Source organism: Elgaria multicarinata, chromosome 4, assembly GCF_023053635.1.
Source record: "Elgaria multicarinata webbii isolate HBS135686 ecotype San Diego chromosome 4, rElgMul1.1.pri, whole genome shotgun sequence".
NCBI lineage: Eukaryota > Metazoa > Chordata > Lepidosauria > Squamata > Anguidae > Elgaria > Elgaria multicarinata.
The window spans coordinates 144841082-144862377 of NC_086174.1; the positions used below are offsets into that span (position 1 = coordinate 144841082).

Genomic DNA, 21296 nt, shown 5'->3' on the forward strand with positions numbered 1-21296 from the left:
GCCAGGAGTTCATTTGCACAGTTAAAGCTAGTGTGCCAGCTGCGCCCGTTCCTAGAGATGTCGGACCTGGCCACGGTGACACATGCCTTAGTTACATCCCGATTGGATTACTGTAACGCGCTCTACGTGGGGCTGCCTTTGAAGAGTGTTCGGAAACTCCAGCTGGTTCAAAGAGCTGCAGCCAGATTGTTGATCGGGGCTGGTTACAGGGAGCATACAATTCCCCTGTTAAAACAGATCCACTGGCTTCCAGTCTGTTTCCGGGCACAATTCAAAGTGCTGGTTATGAGCTATAAAGCTCTATATGGTTCGGGTCCAGGTTATTTGAAAGAACGTATTCTCCCTTATGAGCCTGCCCATGCTTTAAGATCTTCTGGAGAAGCCCTTCTTTCAGTCCCACCTTCTTCACAGGCACGCTTGGTGGGAACATGGGAGAGGGCCTTCTCGGTGGCTGCTCCGGTGCTCTGGAACTCTCTTCCTGGGGAAGCTAGGCTGGCTCCCTCCTTGATGGGCTTTCAGAAGCAGGCTAAAACTTTTTTGTTCCAGCAGGCCTTTGGAGAATAATCCAGCCCTCCATCTATGTTGATGTCTTATAATTTTGTTGTGTATTTTTTTAGTTGTTTATGGTTTTGTTTCCCTCCCCGCCATGTATATTTTAAACTTTGTAAGGCCGCCTTGAGGCCCAGCATTGGGCAAAAGGCAGGATACAAATAAATATAATAATAATAAATAATAAATGCCTCAGGTAGAAAAATCAATGGATAAAATGAGTGACGGGATGGAGGATGTGCCTTCACCTGGGTGCTCATATTTATACTCTCTATATACCAAGTCTTCTTTTCACACACTGAGTGATTATGTGCTTGTGCTAAGTGTTTGCAAATCAACTGACATTTGATCATTAACCTTCCAATAATCTCCCAGTTGTTGCACATGTGCATATTGCTGCAGTCCTGGTCCTGTGTAAATACACAAAAGTCAACCGTCAAACTAAAACTGCAGGGAGTAAGCCTTAAAAACAACGTGCATATTTTTGATAGCCATTGTTGGTTTGAGATGTCCCAAAGAATGACTTTGCGACACAAGAAAACTGTAGAGAAACACATTGAACTGAACAGTAACAGCTCGAAGGAACTCACTATGTGAGGTCCAAGGCTACTGTTTTACACAGAAAAATCTATGAGCGCTCTGCTGATGCTGGCATTTCAGGAGTGCTTTGAGAAATGAAAAGCCAAATTATATTAACATTTATGCTAGCACTTCAAACTTCAGTGAGATTGTGTGCTGGGAATGTTTCTGTTTTATGCTCAGTAAATAAAAACTTGCTCCTTTTCAGAGACGCTTTCGTACAATGTAAGTCAGTGTTTCCCCCAGGAATTGAAATTGTGCATGGTAGGGAGGAGGGATTGTTGAATTTTCATGGGACTCAGAGGTGAGAGCCTTTGCCTTAGGTCAATATGGAGTAAAGACGCACGGTGTCATTGTAAAACATGGCGGAGAGGGTTTTTCAAAATCATGACAATTTCATTCGAGTTAACTACATTTACAGCTCCATTTTTTTTCTTGCAATTTTGTCCAACTCTGCTACTAAATTTTTCAAATGCAGTGCATTCATTTCCCTTGATTTCTTATGCATCTTATGTGAACCGCCCAGAGCGCTTCAGCTATGGGGCAGTATACAAATACAACAAATAAATAAATAAATCTGGTAATCCAGAGGCATATCTAGACCTACCTGCAGAGGGGGGAGGATCTCACAATATGGTGATTGTGAGATCCTCCCCCTCAGTCTACACACAGCATGTGACGTCCCAGGAGGAAGAGGGCATTGCACCTGCCATTTTTTAAAGAAAAAATTGAGAGCATGAGCGCTTGATCGCAAAAGTGAGGTTTGTTTGTTTTTTACTTGCGAGGAGCTGGGACGAAACCAGGACAGCCGGCCACAAATCCTGCGGTCTCAGGATTATCCTGAGACCGCAGGAAAAGTCAGGATTAAAGGGTATGCCAATATCCCAGGGAAAGGGAGGAATCATCCCTCCCTACCCCCAAGATCCCCTGTGCGTCAGATGGATGCACAGGGGTGATCCTGGGGTGATCCCCAGGATATCGGCAGGTCTAGACATGCTCCTATCCTTCAACTGATAAACTCATATTATAGTGCAATTCTGTACATGTCTGCTCACTGCAAGTATTCAGTGAGACTTACTCCCAGGTAAAAAGGTTTAGGATTGCAGTGTTATTACTTATTAGTGATGTGTTGTTGCTGTTGTTATTGTTGTTAGTGTTAGTGACTTATTGACAAACTTAGATTAGTGACTTCTCAGGCACCTGGTAGTTCCAGTCCTTCATTAGTTCACAAATGAGAGGCAAAAAGCAGCTTCTTTCAGAACATAAAATTCTATTCAGTAATGAAAAAGAGCACTGAATTGCAATTGTTGCATTTGGAAGAAGCCAGAGATTAATTCTTTCTTCATTCGTTCCTGATTTGGTCACAATGATTTTTTTTCAACTAGAAAATGGCAACCTTATTTATTTATTTATTTATTACATTTTTATACCGCCCAATAGCCAAAGCTCTCTGGGCGGTTCACAAAAATTAAAACCATAATAAAACAACCAACAAGTTAAAAGCACAAATACAAAATACAATATAAAAAGCACAACCAGGATAAAACCACGCAGCAAAATTGATATAAGATTAAAATACAGAGTTAGAACAGTAAAATTTAAATTTAAGTTAAAATTAATTGTTAAAATACTGAGAGAATAAAAAGGTCTTCAGTTGGCGACGAAAAGAATACAGTGTAGGCGCCAGGCGGACCTCTCTGAGGAGCTCATTCCACAACCAGGGTGCCACAGTGGAGAAAGCCCTCCTCCTAGTAGCCACCTGTATTGGCAAGTTGATGGGGGTAGGGTGTTCAAAGAATTTGGGGGGGGGTTTGGAGGGAATTTCCTGATCTAATTTAATCACAGGCCTTTGATGGTCTTAGGGTGGCCATGTATCCTAAGGATACCCATACATGGGTGGCCATGTATCCTCTTTTATTTATTTATTTATTTATTTAGAATATTTATATACCACTCCTCATTGAAAAAATTTCAGAGCGGTGTACAAGGTAAAATGAAAATAAAAACAGAATAAAACAGTTAAAACAAAATTTAAAAAGAAGCAAAATAACAACAACACAGAAATCCAAGGCTGCATGTTAAAGAAAGGCTTCTTGGAATAAAGATGTTTTCAGGAGGCGCCGAAAGGAGTACAAGGTTGGAGCCTGTCTGACCTCCAGAGGCAGGGAATTCCACAGGAGGGGTGCCGCCCCGCTGAAGGCTCTTCCCCTGGTGGATTCCAATCGGAGGATGGATCTAAGTGGAACCACCAGGAGCAGGCCCTCGGATGACCTCAGTGACCGGGCAGGTTGGTAAGGGAGAAGGCGCTCTCTCAGGTATTTTACAGAGGACAGTCCTCTATTCTGAAGGCACCCTCTCTTTGAAGGGCTGGCCAGCAAGTCATTCTTTAGCTTGTTGCTTGTTCTTCTCTAGCATTGCTTCTGAATGGCTCCAGCAAATCTCTCACATTTTGGACAATAGATACACAGAAAGAGGGAAATAGGTTTCCATAAGTATTGCCAAGCATGAGCTACAACTTAGCCTCATATTTTTCCTCTTGTTAATGGGGTTGCAGCCTGGTTTAGGGAACCCTGAACCTCCAGGTCCTGGTAAAGTGTACCTTCAGCTCTCTCGCTATGCTTGGGCCCTGCATGTTCTCAATCTCCATTGCAAACTCAACATCTGAACAGGCCTGAACAGTTGTTTTTAATTGTCTACAGGTTTGACTTTCTAGATTCAAGATCATTGGTCTTTAAATTGTTGGTTGTTTTTATGCTCTTCATGATTTTAATTTTTGTGAACTGTCCAGAGAGCATCGGCTATTGGGCGGTATAAAAATGTAATAAATAAATAAATAAATAAAATTTAAAGAGCACCCATTTAGAGGCTGAAATTAAGAACAGATTTCTAAGCATCCACTGCTAGTGGAGCATATTTTTCAAACTTTGAAGGTACTAACGCACACAAAGAAAACTGCACATTAATAACCCCTAAACTTTAATTAACACTGTGTCTCATTCATGTGCAAAATTAAAAGCCCATCTTTTCTGGAGAGACTCCCCTTTTTAATTAGGCAGTTTTGCTACAGCAATTGTTACATTTGTTCATTGCTTTCAAATCCTACTAATGATAGCCAGATGGTCCCCCCTTTTTTTGATTACTTATGAAGGGCAGAATTCTGCTCACAGGGAAGAAAAACAACTTTTTTTCCTGTCAACAATCTCCCTACATTAGCAAAGAGGCCAGTTTCTAGAGGGCCAGAGAATTTAGAATTCTGGAATTGCAATCATCTGCATGGTTTTAATACATATAGTTCCTATAGAAATTAGTAGAAACTCCCTACTTATAACTGCATGCAGCATTATAACTAAATACTCTACCATGGCATCATAGTTATATTTGGGCATTCAAACCCCACTTACCACTACATGGGAATGGGGCCATGCCATATAGCCCAGCTCCTGACATTGCATGCATGACACAGAGCCTCCCCACAAGCATTTGCACACATGGTGCAAACATCTGAAAAACAGGGTCAATGCACGTATAGCTTGAGCCATATGTGGAAACCACCTGGAGTGGGGTTTATGTCATGCATGCAACGTCAAGAGCACAGCTATCCAGTGTGGCTCCACTCATGTGTACAGGTAAGTGGATTTCTGAATGCCCAAATAGGGCTCATGTGTTTGCCCCATTCACGAATGCAGTGGAGGGGGTAGGAATCTAATTTTTACATAAAAAGGTGGACATGGATAAGAAGAGTGGTATAATCTTCTTCCCCTACCTTACCTCCTCAGGCACTTTTCTCACAGAGCATTTCTACACCAGGGAAAATCCTGCAACTTATCGCAGCTTTCTGCTTCCGTTTTTGTCCCACGATCACCACATGCTCTTTTTAAACACACTTCCTTTCCCCACTCTGTGTGCAACCCGCAGCTATGCCAGATCTGTAGACGCTGCCTGTTTCTGATGCTGTTACCCTGTTGTGACATCTTTGTGATGCTAGCACAATTCCAGACACCTGAGATGTTGCACTTGCTTTGCAGTGGTTATGCTGCATCCTAAAATGCTGAATTGTACATATAGGCTGCGCCTTTCCCATTAGCAAGGCAAATGTAACGTTGCTCTCAGGTGAGATGGACGTACCATTTTTTAATTACATAGCACTTTGAGAAACCTAAAAGATGTGGATGGTTGGAAAATCCATTCATAGTCAGGGATATTTGTGTGAATGCACCTGCAGGTTCACCACATAAGCAGATAATGAGACAACAGGCATAACATTTGGTTACCTGAGAATCTTGATTTTCATTCCCAAAGCACATTTTTATTCATTTATTTATTTCATAAATTTATTTATTTATTTCATTTCTATACTGCTCAATAGCTGAAGCTACCTGGGCAGTTGATAAAAATTAAAACCATAAAGTACAACTTGAAGTATAAAATATGGAAACTTACACCACTATATAAAACCACAATATAAAAGTACAACCAGAATAAAATTGAGCAGCAATGACGAGATTTAAAATACAGATTTAAAATACAGCTTTAAAACAGCAGAGTTGAAAGACTACTCTTCTTGGCTGAGGAAAAAGGATGACAACATGTGTATAGTGTCTGAACAAATCTCAGTAAGTAAAGGAAGATTGGAGTGGAAAAGACTATAGCCTTATTCAGATGTGTAGGGGAAATTGTTATCCCTCTCTTTGGCACACTTTCAGTATTGGCATACCATGCTGAGATGTGCTGGAACACAGGATAACACTTTTAAGATAAAGCCTTGCTAAGAAACATCTTGGTACTTGCTGGCCAATGCCTTGGAATGTGCTGACGCACTGACTCAAGAGCCACAGAATACAATACAGTATTGAAGACACTATGCTGTGATCACGTATTTCCTTAACCCTTATATGGTATATTCATGCTGAACACACACTAACCAACACCTCCTGTGCACCCCCTGTGCACGAGGTAATCATGCATTTAACATGCTGTACTTAACAACCAATCATAGCTTGTATACAAGAAATGTAACCACTTAATTCTTAATAAAAACCAAGACGGGGCCGCCTGTTTGGGATGCCTCCTCTTCATGCAGTTGGACTCCTTGCCAGTTATTCACTACATAGAATCATAGAATCATAGAATAGCAGAGTTGGAAGGGGCCTACAAGGCCATCGAGTCCAACCCCCTGCTCAATGCAGGAATCCACCCTAAAGCATCCCTGACAGATGGTTGTCCAGCTGCCTCTTGAATGCCTCTAGTGTGGGAGAGCCCACAACCTCCCTAGGTAGCTGATTCCATTGTCGCACTGCTCTAACAGTCAGGAAGTTTTTCCTGATGTCCAGCCGGAATCTGGCTTCCTTTAACTTGAGCCCGTTATTCCGTGTCCTGCACTCTGGGAGGATCAAGAAGAGATCCTGGCCCCCCTCTGTGTGACAACCTTTTAAGTATTTGAAGAGTGCTATCATGTCTCCCCTCAATCTTCTCTTCTCCAGGCTAAACATGCCCAGTTCTTTCAGTCTCTCTTCATAGGGCTTTGTTTCTAGACCTCTGATCATCCTGGTTGCCCTCTTCTGAACACGCTGACGTGATCGGATCCAGGAAACCCCCTGTTCATCGGCTGGAATAGCCTTGGTACCACTCAGCGTTACTACGCTCCCTTATCGTGAGTATGGGTGGGGAATTGTCAGCTCCGCAGAAGCTTCATGCACAAGAGCTACATAAAATTTTAAAAGAGCAAGGTTGTACAACTGTATCCCTCAGTCATGTAAGTGACCTAGTAAATGAAATAGGGTTGCAATGCCCTTGGTATCCCGAGGCAGGGACACTTCAGCTCACAGATTGGGTGAAAATAGGTACACACCTATACACTGAACCACGAGCTCCCATACAGCACTTGTTGCTGTGGCAGCGATGCAAAGATGCGCTGGAGAAGGTAGGAGCCGAGGCATCCTCCAGCTCATTATCTTTTATCGCTCCCATTTCTCAAACATCACTCCCATATCCCCAGTTAGTGCCTCCTGCATCAGCTTCACAGCTGAGAGGAGAAGAAGCAAATAGTGAAGTGTTGCCAAAACTTAGCAAAGTCCGTGAGGCTTTTGAAGAGGAAAAGAGGAAAGGAACACTAACCTCAGATGAGCTGTTTGAGGGTCTTAACAACTTTCCTTCAGCTTATCCTATAACCTCACATCAAAATGACCAAGGACAGGTAGTTGTCAATTGGACATCATTGCCTTATTCAGTACTTAGAGAATTGAATAAAGCTATTCAAGAGACAGGCATACGCTCTACTTATGCCCAAGGCATGGTGGAGAGTATTGGCAATGTATACACTATGCTTCCTCAGGATTGGAAAGATTTATTTCGCATGATCCTAAGTCCAGCCCAATATGTAGTTTGGGACAGTGAATACAGAAAGGAGTCGCTCCATATAGCCCTAAGCTCTAATGGAGTGATAACAGCAGAGCAGTTGTATGGCAGTGGACAGTTTGCAGTGATAGAGGCTCAGGCGCAACTGCCTATGCCTACCTTTCAGGCCATTAACTGCTGCATCATAAAAGCATTTCAAAGGATGCCAGTGTCTGGAAAACCCTCAAAATCCTTTACTATCACACACCAAGGACCTAGTGAGCCTAACCATCAAAGGAAGCCTTACAGAGACAAATTGACAATGAAGAGCTATTAATTGGCTCAGACCTTACTGCAAGCTCACAACTGATGAACTTTCACCTTTGTTTGCCGCCCTAAAACAAGGCAAACACCCAGCTGATAAAATTTCTTTAACCACTAATCAATTGCAAGTTTTGTCTTTAGTCAATGAACGTTTAAAAGAAATTTGGGTAGATCGCCAGGTGTTAGATCAACCTTGTCAAGTTCTTATACTTACAGGGTTAAGTCAACCATATGCAGTTATTACACAGACACGCATTGAAACCTGTGACACTCAGTTCAGGAGTAGATCTTGCAACACTAAGACCTGCAATCGTCACACACACATACTTGAATGGCTGTATCTCAGTCATAGCCCTAGCTGTACCATCTCTACAAAACCAATTATGTATGCCAATCTGATTATTAAAGCTCGAGAGCGTACAAGAGCACTTTTAGCCCAAGATCCAGAAACTCTGATAGTTCCCATGCCTCTTCAGATGTGGGAATGATCAGTGTCATTTTCTGAAGAATTGCAAGCTGCCCTAGCAGGCTTTGTAGGACAAGTTACATATCATATTCCTGCTGACCCTCGACTGCAATGTTTAAGTCAATTGTCTGTTAAAATCAAGCCTTTACAAAATGACTTCCCTATTAAGGAAGCCCTTACTGTTTACACTGATGGAAGCCCAAAGAGAGGAGTAGTGGCCTGGAAACAGGAAGATCAGTGGAGAACCATGTTCACACTGCCCCAGAAATCACCTCAAAGAGCTGAACTAGCTGCAGTTATTTTGGCCTTCCGCACATTTCCTCAAGCACTAAACCTAATAACAGACAGTTTATATGTTAACAATGTAGTACGTGGTCTTCCAGGAAGTTATGTAACCCCAGTCATAGATAAGAACCTTTTAGGTCTCTTTATAACCTTGCAGACTCTGTTGGCTCACCGCACCAATGAATATTTTATTGCTCACATCCGTAGTCATCAACCCTTCCCCGGGGAGATCTCCACTGGTAATCAAGTGGCTGATCAATCCCTTCGAGCTCTAGCTGTGCAAAAACTAACTCCATGGGAAAGCCATGCGTTTCATCATCAAAATGCTAAAGCTTTAGCAAAACAGTTTCAGCTGCCATTAGATCAGGCACGCGCCATTATCCAATCATGCCCACAGTGCACAAGGGTACATTCAGCCCTTGATATAGGTGTCAATCCTCGTGGCACAGTTGCCAATGAGCTATGGCAAATGGATGTTACTCATTTTAGTCCTTTCACTCCATGGAAATACCTTCATGTGTCAGTTGACACTTACTCAGGATATATTTGGGTCACATGTCAAAAAGGAGAAAAAACAAAACATGTTATTAATCATTGCATTAGAAGTTTTTCAGTAATGGGAATACCTTCTGCCTTAAAAACAGATAATGGACCTGCTTATTGCAGTACTTCTTTTGCACAGTTCTGTGAAACCTGGCAGGTTACACATACTTTTGGCATTCCATATAATTCCACTGGTCAAGCTATTGTTGAACGCACCAACCGTACCTTGAAAGAGCATTTATACAAACAAAAACAAAAAGCAGGGATCCCCATTGGTTTGGGCTCCTGCCAGGAATGGCTGGCAAAAGTGTTGTTCACTATTAACCATTTGAATGTTCTCCTACCAACTAATACTACCCGATTACAACAACATTTCCAAATGCATACCCCTCTGCCGCAGCCGCTGGTCACGTACCGGCAGCTACCTAATCCTGTCTGGCACGGCCCTGTCCCCTTGATCACTTGGGGTCGGGGTTATGCTGCTGTACTTACTCCAACAGGACCAGTGTGGGTTCCAGCACGGTGTGTGAAACCCTGGAAAGAGAATGTCGTGGCATCAAGGATTGACCAACCCGATTCCAGAATTCTCCCTACAACTTCAGGAGGACCCCCTGAAAGCACGTGGCAGGGTGCCCGTCCAAAAACATAAACCAACATGGGGAGAGATAAAGGCGTTATCTTTCCAAGCTCAAAAATTATTGGAGCAACAGCACGTTGATCCAACTCCAGAGAATTTTCTAGTTGCTACATTTGCCTGCTTAAATGCTAATTCTTTGCTGACAATAATTCTGTTATTTAGCTGTATAACTTGTCCAGTTATAAGCACTCCACTACATGATAGAATGCAGTACAATGTATGGATAAAGTTAGCAAAAATAGTAAACACCACTGATTTCTGTCTTACTGATGCTCCAGATATGCATGGATTACTTAGTACATGTCTCATTCCCATATGCAAAGCTCCTGGTTCTCTTGGTAATGTTACTGGGTTGAGTAAATTTCTGAACTTTAGTGAGATTCATTATCATACCATGGCCCAATGGGGAATTGCTACATACCAGTTACCCCAAGATGCTATACAGTTATACACCCCATATGTTGTAAACCACAAGAATAACACATGTGCTAGAATGGTAAATTGCTCTATTCACCGTCCACTAAAAGGTTGTTTGTCCCCAGGACCTTCTTTGTGGAATTGTTCAAAGATAGAAAATGTAACAAGTAATTATGGACACATTATATTGCCAATTGGATGGTTTTTCACATGTGGGTCTCGTACTTATAATTATGTACCAGCTAATATAACATTAGCACAATGTTGTCTTAGTCGCTTGACAGTGTTTCTACCACCCCGGCCTACTAAAAGCACTCGACAGAAAAGAGAGACTGAGACTATGAATGCAGTTTGTGATGGAAATGTTACTGTTTTGAGTCCAGCAGAATATATTTCCCTGGCTATGAGCCTTGTCGGGGTTCCTGGATTGGCTGTGGGAAATGCCAAACAACTTGGGCATCTGGCATGTTTACTAGCAAAGACAATTAACAGTACTTCCGTTGCTATTGGACTTTTGATTCAAGAACAACAAGATTTACGCCATGCTATACTGGACAATCGAGCTGCAATAGACTTTTTGTTGTTACAAAGACATCTTGGCTGCAAAGCTGTGGAAAATATGTGCTGTTTCAATCTCACAGACAATAGTAACCAAATTCAACACCAACTGGACTTACTTAAAAAATATGCACATGCAGTTAAACAAGATATTGCACCTGAGTGGTGGAAGTTTTTGTGGTCCTGGTTTCCAACAGGATGGTTCAAAACTATATTTCAATATGCTGTATTGATTGTATTTTTATTAATCACCTTCTGCTGTTTCATACAATGTATCCCAGGATTACTGTCATGGTGTGTTCCCTCTTGCCGTCCTAAGGCTTCAAAACCAAGCAAACGCCAAATTTATTATGCTTACAAGGCTTTACAATTAAAAGAATAAATGGGGAGATGTAGGGGAAATTGTTATCCCTCTCTTTGGCACACTTTCAGTATTGGCATACCATGCTGAGATGTGCTGGAACACAGGATAACACTTTTAAGATAAAGCCTTGCTAAGAAACATCTTGGTACTTGCTGGCCAATGCCTTGGAATGTGCTGACGCACTGACTCAAGAGCCACAGAATACAATACAGTATTGAAGACACTATGCTGTGATCACGTATTTCCTTAACCCTTATATGGTATATTCATGCTGAACACACACTAACCAACACCTCCTGTGCACCCCCTGTGCACGAGGTAATCATGCATTTAACATGCTGTACTTAACAACCAATCATAGCTTGTATACAAGAAATGTAACCACTTAATTCTTAATAAAAACCAAGACGGGGCCGCCTGTTTGGGATGCCTCCTCTTCATGCAGTTGGACTCCTTGCCAGTTATTCACTACACAGATGTTTGTAATTAGAGTGCAGTTAGGGTGACCATGTGAAAAGGAGGACAGGGCTCTTGAATCTTTAACAGTCGCATTGAAAAGGGAATTTCAGCAGGTGTCATTTGTATGCATGCAGCACCTGGTGAAATTTCCTCTTCATCACAACAGTTAAAGCTGCAGGAGCTATACTAGAGTGACCAGATTTAAAAGAGGGCAGGGCACCTGCAGCTTTAACTGTGGTGATGAAAAGGGAATTTCACCAGGTTCCCCATATATACAAATGACACCTGTTGAAATTTCCTTTTCAATACAACTGTTAAAGATACAGGAGCCCTGTCCTCATTTCCACATGGTCACCCTAGAACAGTTCAGTAAATACACAAGGAGGAGGAGCATGCTAGCCACACCTCCTCTGGTGTCGCTCTCATTGCACCGTATATGTGGAGGGTGACATTGTGAAAAGGAGAACCTCTTCTATCTGTGGGGCTCTCCACATGATACAGAACCCTGGATAATTAGTGTTCCAGGTCTCATGGGTAGCTTTCATGGATAGAGGAGGCTCTCCTCTTTACAACTGCACCCTCCATGTGTACAGTTTGACACCGGAGTGTGGTGGGGCAGTACGCTCCCCCTACTTGTGCGTTGACTGAGCTCTAATTACGAATGCCTGAATAGGGCTTTTTTTGTGCTAGCCATATCAAGTGCATCGAACAGCTCTCTCTCTTCCATGACTCATCATCATCCATATAATGTGTGTGTGTGTGTGTGTGTGTGTGTGTGAATAATTTCATGGATGGTGAACCTTCATTGGCAACTACCAGCCATAACAGGTAAAGGACATTCCATTTACCTACCTCTGAGTAACAGATATGGGGAAAGACAAGATGGGAGAGTTGTGGTTGTTATGCTCAACTTTCAGCTTCCAGAAACATATGGTTGGCTAATTTGACACACACACAAACACACACCCAAATATGCAGAATTTGTTGGACCCATTTGTCTGATCCAGGAATGAAACTGTTACATTCTTAAAAGCTTAAAATGCTATTCTTGAAATAAGCAAAACATTCAGCTTGGTTAATCTTCAACAAAGATAGTCCTGAATCAAAACATTGTGATCTGTAAAATGACATTTGCAAATTAACATGCGGTTATTGTATTATAAGTTATGATAAATCTGCTGTTATTAACACTCTGCCCTTTCTTATTGCCAGTTTAATTTCATTCAAAGTTTAATGCTCTGCTCCGCAATTGTGCCTTGGGGGGTTGTAATATAATGGAATAATCATTTTCTTTTCTAATTTTCTACTTAAAGTACCAAGCTATTCATGACTAAATAAAGTTCATGACTTTGGCCTAGTTCGATTTTAGAGAGTAACTTTGGGTGATTATTCTTTGGTCCCTTGGCAACTGTTGCCAAGTTGCCAAGGTCCCTTGGCAACTGTTGCTCCACAGGGCACCATCTTGTCCCCAATGTTGTTGAACATCTATATGAAGCTGCTGGGAGCGATCATTAGGGGATTTGGAGCCAAATGCCATCAGTATGCTGATGACATGCAACTCTATCTCTCTGTGACATTTGAATCAGGTGAGGCTGTGCAAATCCTGGATCAGTGCCTAGACTCAGTAATGGGCTGGATGAAGGCCAATAAACTGAAGCTGAATCCTGGCAAGATGGAAGCCCTGTGGATGGGTAGTTCCCAAGTCTGGGAGCACTGGCTGCCTGTTTGTTACTAGGCTAGGTTTAAGGTACTAGTACTAGTGTACAAAGCCCTAAACAACTTGGGGCCAGGATACCTGAGAGAGAGAGCTTTCTTCCTTATCAACCTACCCAGTCACTGAGGTAATCTGAGAGCATGCTCCTGGTGGTTCCACATAGACCTACCGTATGACTGGAACCCACCAGGAGAAGAGCCTTCAGTGTGGTGGGCCACTTCCTATGGATGAAGTATTGCTTGCAGCATCTCCTGAATGCATTGTTGTTTCAGGAAGCTTTCCCTGAATAACCAGCCACTGTTTTATCAGAATTTTGTTCTTTTAAAAATGTAATTTTTAATATGGTGGTTTTTATTCTGTTTTTATTCATTTGTTCTATTTGTTGTTCAACGCTCCGAAATCTTTTGGATGGGGAGAGGTATATCAATATTGTAAATTAAGTAAAATAAAAATAAATAAACACAGTCTCTCTAGGCCATTTGCATGAGAACCTACATTAGCCATGGTTTTTAACTAATCCTTAGTAGCACTGCTGCAGCGCAGATTGAGATGATTGTGCCACTGCTGAATGGCATGCACAGACGTTTGTAGATCAGATTTTCATTCGATTGCAGTCGTAGCTTTCCAAGCACTTGCAGCTAAGTCCCAAACTTAGGCCATAGCTAGACGGGGCTTTATCCTGGGGCGATCCCTGGGATAGTCTAGCTACAGTTATCCATGCTCTGATAACCTCTCGTTTGGATTATTTATTTTATTTATTTTATTACATTTATATACCACCCCACAGCCGAAGCTCTCTGGGCGGTTTGCAACAATTAAAGTTCTGCAATGCGTTATATGTGGGGCTGCCTTTGAAAACGGTCCAGAAACTTCAGCTGGTACAAAACAGGGCAGCACATTTACTAACAGGGACTGGCCGATGAGATCACATCACGCCAGTCCTTTTACAACTTCATTGGCTGCCAGTCCAGGTCCGGGCCCGATTCAAAGTGCTGGTATTGACATTCAAAGCCCTAAACAGTTTGGGGCCAGGTTATTTGAAGGAACGCCTCCTCCCATGTGTGTTGGGGTGTTCTGAGAAACAAATTCCTCTCCAATCAGAGAGATTAGCAGAGCAATGCAGCGTTCCAGGCAGGATTCAGAGAAAGTGAATATAGCCACAAAGATAAACGGCAGCAACAGTAATTTCTTCAGCAATGCTTTACTGAGGCATAGACAGAGATCTTATTTACAATATCATACAGTTATACTCACACAACGTCATGGTCACACAGGAGAGAGAAGATATGCTTCTACACAAGACTTATATACACAGCATTATCTTTCTCTACCACTTTACAGCTTGATTGACAATCAATCACTCTTGTCAAGTCATTAAGCAATAAACCAATTATCTCTTGACCTTTAGAGTGACTGATGCAACTCCTTGCAATCCTTGCAACCGGCTGGGTTGGACTGAAACTATGGATACTTAAAAATAAAAACCCGGACAATGTGTACCTGCCCGGACCTTAAGACCTCACCCTTCTCTGTGAGCCCCTGCCAAAGGAAGTGAGGCAGGTGGCTACTAGGAGGAGGGCTTTCTCCGCTGTGGCACCCCGGCTGTGGAATGAGCTCCCCAGAGAGGTCCACCTGGCGCCTAAACTGTACTCCTTTCGTCGCCAGCTGAAGACCTTTTTATTCTCTCAGTATTTTAACACTTAATTTTGACTTACATTTAAATTTTACTGTTCTAACTCTATATTTTAATCTATATCAATTTTTGCTGCGTGGTTTTATCCTGGTTGTGCTTTTTATATTGTGTTTTGTATTTGTGTTTTTAACCTGTTGGTTGTTTTATTATGGTTTTAATTTTTGTGAACCGCCCAGAGAGCTTCAGCTATTGGGTGGTATAAAAATGTAATATATAAATAAATAAATAAACTGATCCAGTGATCAAGTGATCAAGTGATCAAGTCCAGTGATCAAGAAAAAACAAACCCAAGGTGGAGAATGTAAGGTTATGTATGAATGGCCAACTAGGGTGTTTACTCTGTAGGTTCTTTTGCACTTTTCAGGAAATGCAGAAGGGCTAGCTTGCCTTATTTCTTTAAATAGGAAGCAACATAGCTGATGAGTTCCAAAACTGCCACAGCAACAGGTGTTCCCTCTGGAAAGACCATAAATTATGCTCATGGAATGATTTGAGGAGGTGGATTGGGGTGGGGTGGGGAAAATACTCAGCAGGACTAATTAAATTCTATACATGCACCTCAGGTGTTAAACCATCTCCCAGCCATGTTTACAAGATGTTACTTCCAGCCAACACAAGACAGTGGATGCACTAATCTAGTTGCAATCGGAAAGAATACAGAGACAATCATAGCTAGAACTAAATGAACATAAAGTCACCTTTATGTTGGACAGTTCAAAGGACATGTTCATCTCATGGTGCTACAAACCAACTTTGTGTGTAGGTTGCCAGTGTCTTTGTAGCTGTAGGTTGTGGCATCCTCAATCCAGAAGGAAAGAGTTCATTGGATAAACAGAGACCTACTTCCCACTAAGGTGGTCAGTCTGCGTCTGAGATGCACCACACTGAAGTTGTGGGCTGACCGTTGAATGCTCCTCAGTACGCCCACAAAAATCCCTCCAAGGTCTAGTCAGTTTTCTACATGCAAAGATTGTGCACATGTGGGTGTTTGTGTATATGTGCGTGTGTAGGAGCATTCCATCATGTGAGCCCACCCAACCCCACCCCACATTTTAAGTCTGACTTGGTATTGCCCAGACACAAGTATACTGTTTAGGTGAGAACTAGGCCAAAGTCATGAACCACTGTAGCACAGTGCCTCCAATGCCCATCCCAGGGAGTTGATCCAGGAGGATACCATGGTCGATGGTATCAAAAACCAATAAGAGAGATTGCGCTCATTTGACTGTGACCTGACCTTGAAAAACTGGGTCCTTCAGCCCACTTGTGAAGGGGCCTTCTACTAGTAGGGCTAACAGAGGGTGACTGCACTCAGCATCATCTAGTACCCACTTGTCTCAATCAGAATTTCAAATGGCAAAAGTTCCTGCTAAGTGAAATCTCTTCAGCACTGTGGTCAGTGCCCAGATTTCACTTGTCTGGATCAGTAGTCTTTCCTGTTCTGTATTTCCATATTGTAACACATGGATTGTTTTGTTAGCATAGGTGCCTCCATTTTCTAAAGGAAGCTGTGAAGTAGCCATTATACAGTAAGCGAAGTGTCACATACGCGAGAATATCTCCTTGAGTGCATCCTTGCATCTGTCTTATCTAACATAAACAAGAGCTTCGGCTCAAGCTTACTGTAAGGCAAAGGGATTGTTTATAGAACAAAGGGGTTTGTTTAGCAAAATTAGCCATGCTGCAGTGTTATGTTCTGATTGGTTTATGCTGCTACTGGGCCCTGCCCCTTGCAGGCTCAAATGCTGTGCTGAATTCCCAATCTCTCTGTCTGATTGCTCCCTTTGAAGAGACCAGACCTTGATTTCTAATCAATAAAGCGCTTTTGAACCCTCTGTCGCTGAAAGTGTGGAGTCGTGCTTAGTGGCTGTTTGGATTTCGTCCCTGGGTGAAGAACATTGATCTAACAGTTTGAACTTGTACATTAAATCCCAAGAAAACAAACTGCCCATCCTGCCCCTCTTTGGATTCACTTCCAGATGATTTTATAGCTACTGCTTCCCACTGTCCATAGAAATATGTAATTTCATTCCAGAAAAACTTTGTCCTGAGCATATCTGTTATTAAACCCCTATGAGTCTATAACATACAAATCTTCTAACAGCTCTTCTGCAGACAGAAATGAGTGGAAAAATGAGTAGTGACTGATCATTTGGTTACACAAGAAGTTAGTAAAAAAACCCAAATCAACTGTCAAAGCTGTCCGGAAATACAACTGGAGGAACTTTGAGAGTCAGAGGAAGGCTGTATCTAAGACCTGGACCTGGTGGTGAGTGTATTTGGCTGGGATGGAGGTTTAGGGAATTTGGCGGGAAGTAAAAGCATGAAGAGGCTTATATTAGCAACAGTGTTTCTTGAATCCTTAAAAATTGTCACTAAGCATTATTTTGAAAACTCCAAAGTAAATATTCATTAAACAAAAAACCTACCGTTTACAAAACAATGTTAAGGCTCTCCAGTTTTCAACCATGCACCAAAAAGCAGGGAAATTGGGAGTTAAGGCTCACAAGCCTTAACGCTACATCCTCCCTAAGGAGGCAGAAAGTACCAGTGAAATTCTCACTCTCCCAAAGCAGATAAACTATGAGGACAGGATGGAGAATAGGATATGCAGAGGTGACTGTGGGGTTGTGGAAAACTGATGTCAAACAACTTAGTGCCACCTACTTCTTTTTTTGTTTAGAGCAGCCCTTTCCCAACCTGGTGCCCTCCAAAGGTGTTGGACTACAACTCCCATCATTGCAAGTCAGTATGTCCCATGGTCAGGAATGCTGGGGCTTAAATCAAAGCTAGTGTTATGTGTTGAATTCACTTTTCAAATTAATAAATTAACCAAAATGCTTACATCTCCCTCATTTTAAAGGTAAAGAGATGCAACTTGACACCATGATAGCTCTTAAGCCATGCTAAGTTTGAATCAGATCCATCCATACCTTGATTTTTAGGAATTTTCTAAAGTTCAAACACAAATCTCCTCTTTGGGGTCTAGGACCTTAAGCAGTACAAGTTTTTTTAAAAAAGTGAAATTAAAGATAAAGAGTTGAAACTTGTTGCCATAGTAGCTCTCAAGTAGGGATTTAGCCATCCAAGTTTAAATCAGATCCGTTCATGGCTTGATTTTTAGGATTTTTTTAAAGTTCAAGGAATGAACGGATCTGATTCAAACTTGGCATGGCTAAAGCCTTACTTAAGAAGTACCATGGTGCCAACTATCATCTCTTCATCTTTAATTTCTTTTTTCTAACTTGTACAGCTCAAGGCCTTAGACCTCAAAGATAGATTTGAGTTTCAACTGTAAAAAAAAAAATCCTAAAAATCAAGGCATGAATGGATCTGTTTCAAATGTGGTATGCCTAAAGCCCTACTTAGGAGCTCTCAGGGTCCCAAGTTTCATATTTTTATTTTTAAAAATAATGGAGCTGTAGGCATTTTGGTTAATTTCCATAGACTATAATGGTCTGTTTATTCCAACTTTAAAAGTCCTATTGTCTTCAGTGGGCCTTACTCCCAAGTAAGTGTGTTGAGGGTCTTATGTCTACTCAGAAGTAAGTTCCATTGCCTTCAATGCAGCTTACTCCCAAGTAAGTGTGCTAAGCTTCTTGTGTCTACTCAGAAATTCAATTGTCTTCAATGGGGCTTACTGCCAAGTAAGAATATGAAAACAACAGAATGAAATTTAATAGGGATAAATGCCAAGTTCTACACCTAGGAAAAAGAAACCAAATGACAGTTACAAGATGGGGGATACTTGGCTCAGCAATACTACAAATGAGAAAGATCTTGGAATTCTTGTAGATCACAAGCTGAATAGGAGCCAACATTGTGATGTGGCTGCAAAAAAAAGCAAATGCCATTTTGGGCTGTATTAATAGAAGTATAGCTTCCAAATCACACAAGGTACTGGTTCCCCTCTATTTGGCACTGGGTAGACCTCATCTTGAGTATTGCATCCAGTTCTGGGCACCACATTTCAAGAAGGATGCAGACAATCTGGAGCGTGTTCAGAGGAGGGCAACAAGGATGATCATGGGTCTGTAAACAAAGCTCTATGAGGAGAGACTGAAAGACCTGGGCATTTTTAGCTTTGAGAAGAGAAGACTGAGAGGACTGAGCACTCTTCAAATTCTTGAAAAAGACCACTGGATTAATGAGTAAGGGGCTCATTCCTTCAAATTGCATGGATAAAAAAATTGCCAATCTAAATTCAGTAATCACAGTGAGTGAGAGAGTTCCGCCCCCTCTACTTTAAACTACCTTCCTTCCCTCAATCTTTCACCAATCTTCTTGAAATTTTCAGGGTATGTAAAACCAACATTTCTTTCTTGCACACGTACATTTCAGCAAGATTGGTGAAACATTTTTGATTTTGTGAACATTAGAATGACCCCCCAATTACCCCTTTATAATGATAGAATGCTTTTTTTGCTCTCCAGCCTTAACTAAAGGGACACTGCCGTGGCCCTTTAAATACAGATGCATGATTAACCAATGAGTATCCAGCACTAGGCAGATTTAAAACAAAATGCACTGGTCCTCAGACGAATGTAACTCCTGCTCAGTTCATGGGAATTATAGCAATGGAATGGCCAATATTTATGCTTTTGATGTCATCCACCTAAAGCAAGAATGCTATCCTATAACCAAAGACTATCTCTTGGCATAACCTAATATATATCATGAAAATAGTCTAAGAAAGTGAACCATACTACACTCAATGGGCTTGTTCAGACAACACGCTAAGCCATCGTTAGGCTGCTAATCCTTTTGCAGCAAATGGCCAGTAAGCATGTTTAAACTGTGATCTAGACACCATGGTTAGGAATGGTTCACACGACAGTCTAAGTCATGGTTCACATAGCATGCTAAGCCAAATGTTTTCCAACACAGTTTCCCACTGAGAAGTAAAATTAAAATGCAGAATAGGGGAGGAGGGAAAATAAAAGAATGATGTAGTTGAAATGTCCATACAGGTCTAAGCCTCTTATTCCCAGCTATGAGGAGGTTTTGAAGTATTTTCAGTGAATTGGTGGCAGTGGAAAAGGTTCAGCTTGTGGAACTCAGAGTTACTGTGGCAGAGAGTTCCTTAGGTCCAGAAATAGAAACATTTGCTAAAAATAAGAAAAGCCATAGGCAGGACTGCCCAGTGAAGGTTCAGTTTCCCCATAGGTGGTATCAGTGCTGGGGAGAGAAAATCTCCCATGTGTGCTCTGAAGCCAGTCTGAAACTAGGCCTCTGCATCTTCAAAGCAGACCACTGCTATTGCTCAATTTAGTTGTGCTAGCAGTTCTGCATGGTGTCTGGAAAGGTGTCAGCCTCCTTCTCTACATTAAGGGAAATCATGCTGTTTACCTAAGGCTTTTGTGTTCCTGATTCTTTGGCACAATTGTTATGGCCGCATTACATGGGAAGAGAGGGGTGACAAGGGGTTTGAATTGAATACTTCCCCTCCGTTCAGTTCTACTGAGTTCTATTGAGTCAGCACCATCTGTGGTGGAACATCCAGCTGTTTCCTGGCTATTATCACTTTAAAAGTTTTTCTTTTTATTCCAGGATTTCCAGAGGATTCCGCGGGAGACATCCTGCTTCTTGATGACATCATGAAAGCAACCAAAAAACTTCTGTGAGTGGCCAATCACGAGTGTGCAATAAATCTCTCGTTTAGAGAAATCCAGTGTCGGATTCCTGCATATCACAACATGCCTGACTGTAGACATAGATCCTCCATGATCTTTCCTTCACTTTCTGCATTATCTCATTCTCATGTTAAAGAATAATAAGGCTCCTGGAGAATATTTTTTGCCGCCAGAACTTTTTAAAGACAATGTTGACTGGTGGGCTTCTGTTCTTGCAGGCCTCTACACTCATATAAGTAATACTGGTCGTATACCTAATGGATGGAAACTTAGCATAGTAATTCCCTTATTTAAAAAAGGTGATCGCAGAGACCCCAGTAACTATAGACCTATCAGTTTAATAGATATCCCTGCAAAAATCTATGCTAGATTGTTATACCAAAAATTAGAGGAGTGGGCGGAACAAAATGCTATTTTGGTAGAAGAGCAGGCAGGTTTTAGGCAGGGAAGGTCTGTTATTGATAATTGTTTCACACTATCTCATTTGATATCTAAATATACCTCAAAGGGTGGACAGCTCTTCACAGCATTCATCGATTTAACTGCAGCCTTTGATTCAATTAATAGAAGTCTTCTCTGGGATAAGTTGGCTAAAACAAACATTGATCAGAGACTCCTTTTTCTTATAAAGATCCTCTATACAGATACCCGTTTAAAGGTTAGAACCGGGGTAAACCAAGCTTTAACAAACGACATTCCCACAAGTAAAGGAGTTCGTCAGGGTTGTATTCTTGCGCCATTC

The 21296-nt window shown here is 41.7% G+C and overlaps 1 protein-coding gene across 1 annotated transcript in view; it reads left to right on the top strand.

The window, feature by feature from the left end:
* The window catches only part of LOC134397858 (uncharacterized), a 37538-nt gene extending 16993 nt beyond the window's left edge, over positions 1-20545 (top strand). The window contains exon 5 of the mRNA XM_063124849.1: positions 20472-20545. Coding sequence (XP_062980919.1) covers positions 20472-20545 — 74 coding nt within the window. The remainder of the gene's footprint in view (positions 1-20471) is intronic.
* Positions 20546-21296: the final 751 nt, after the last annotated feature.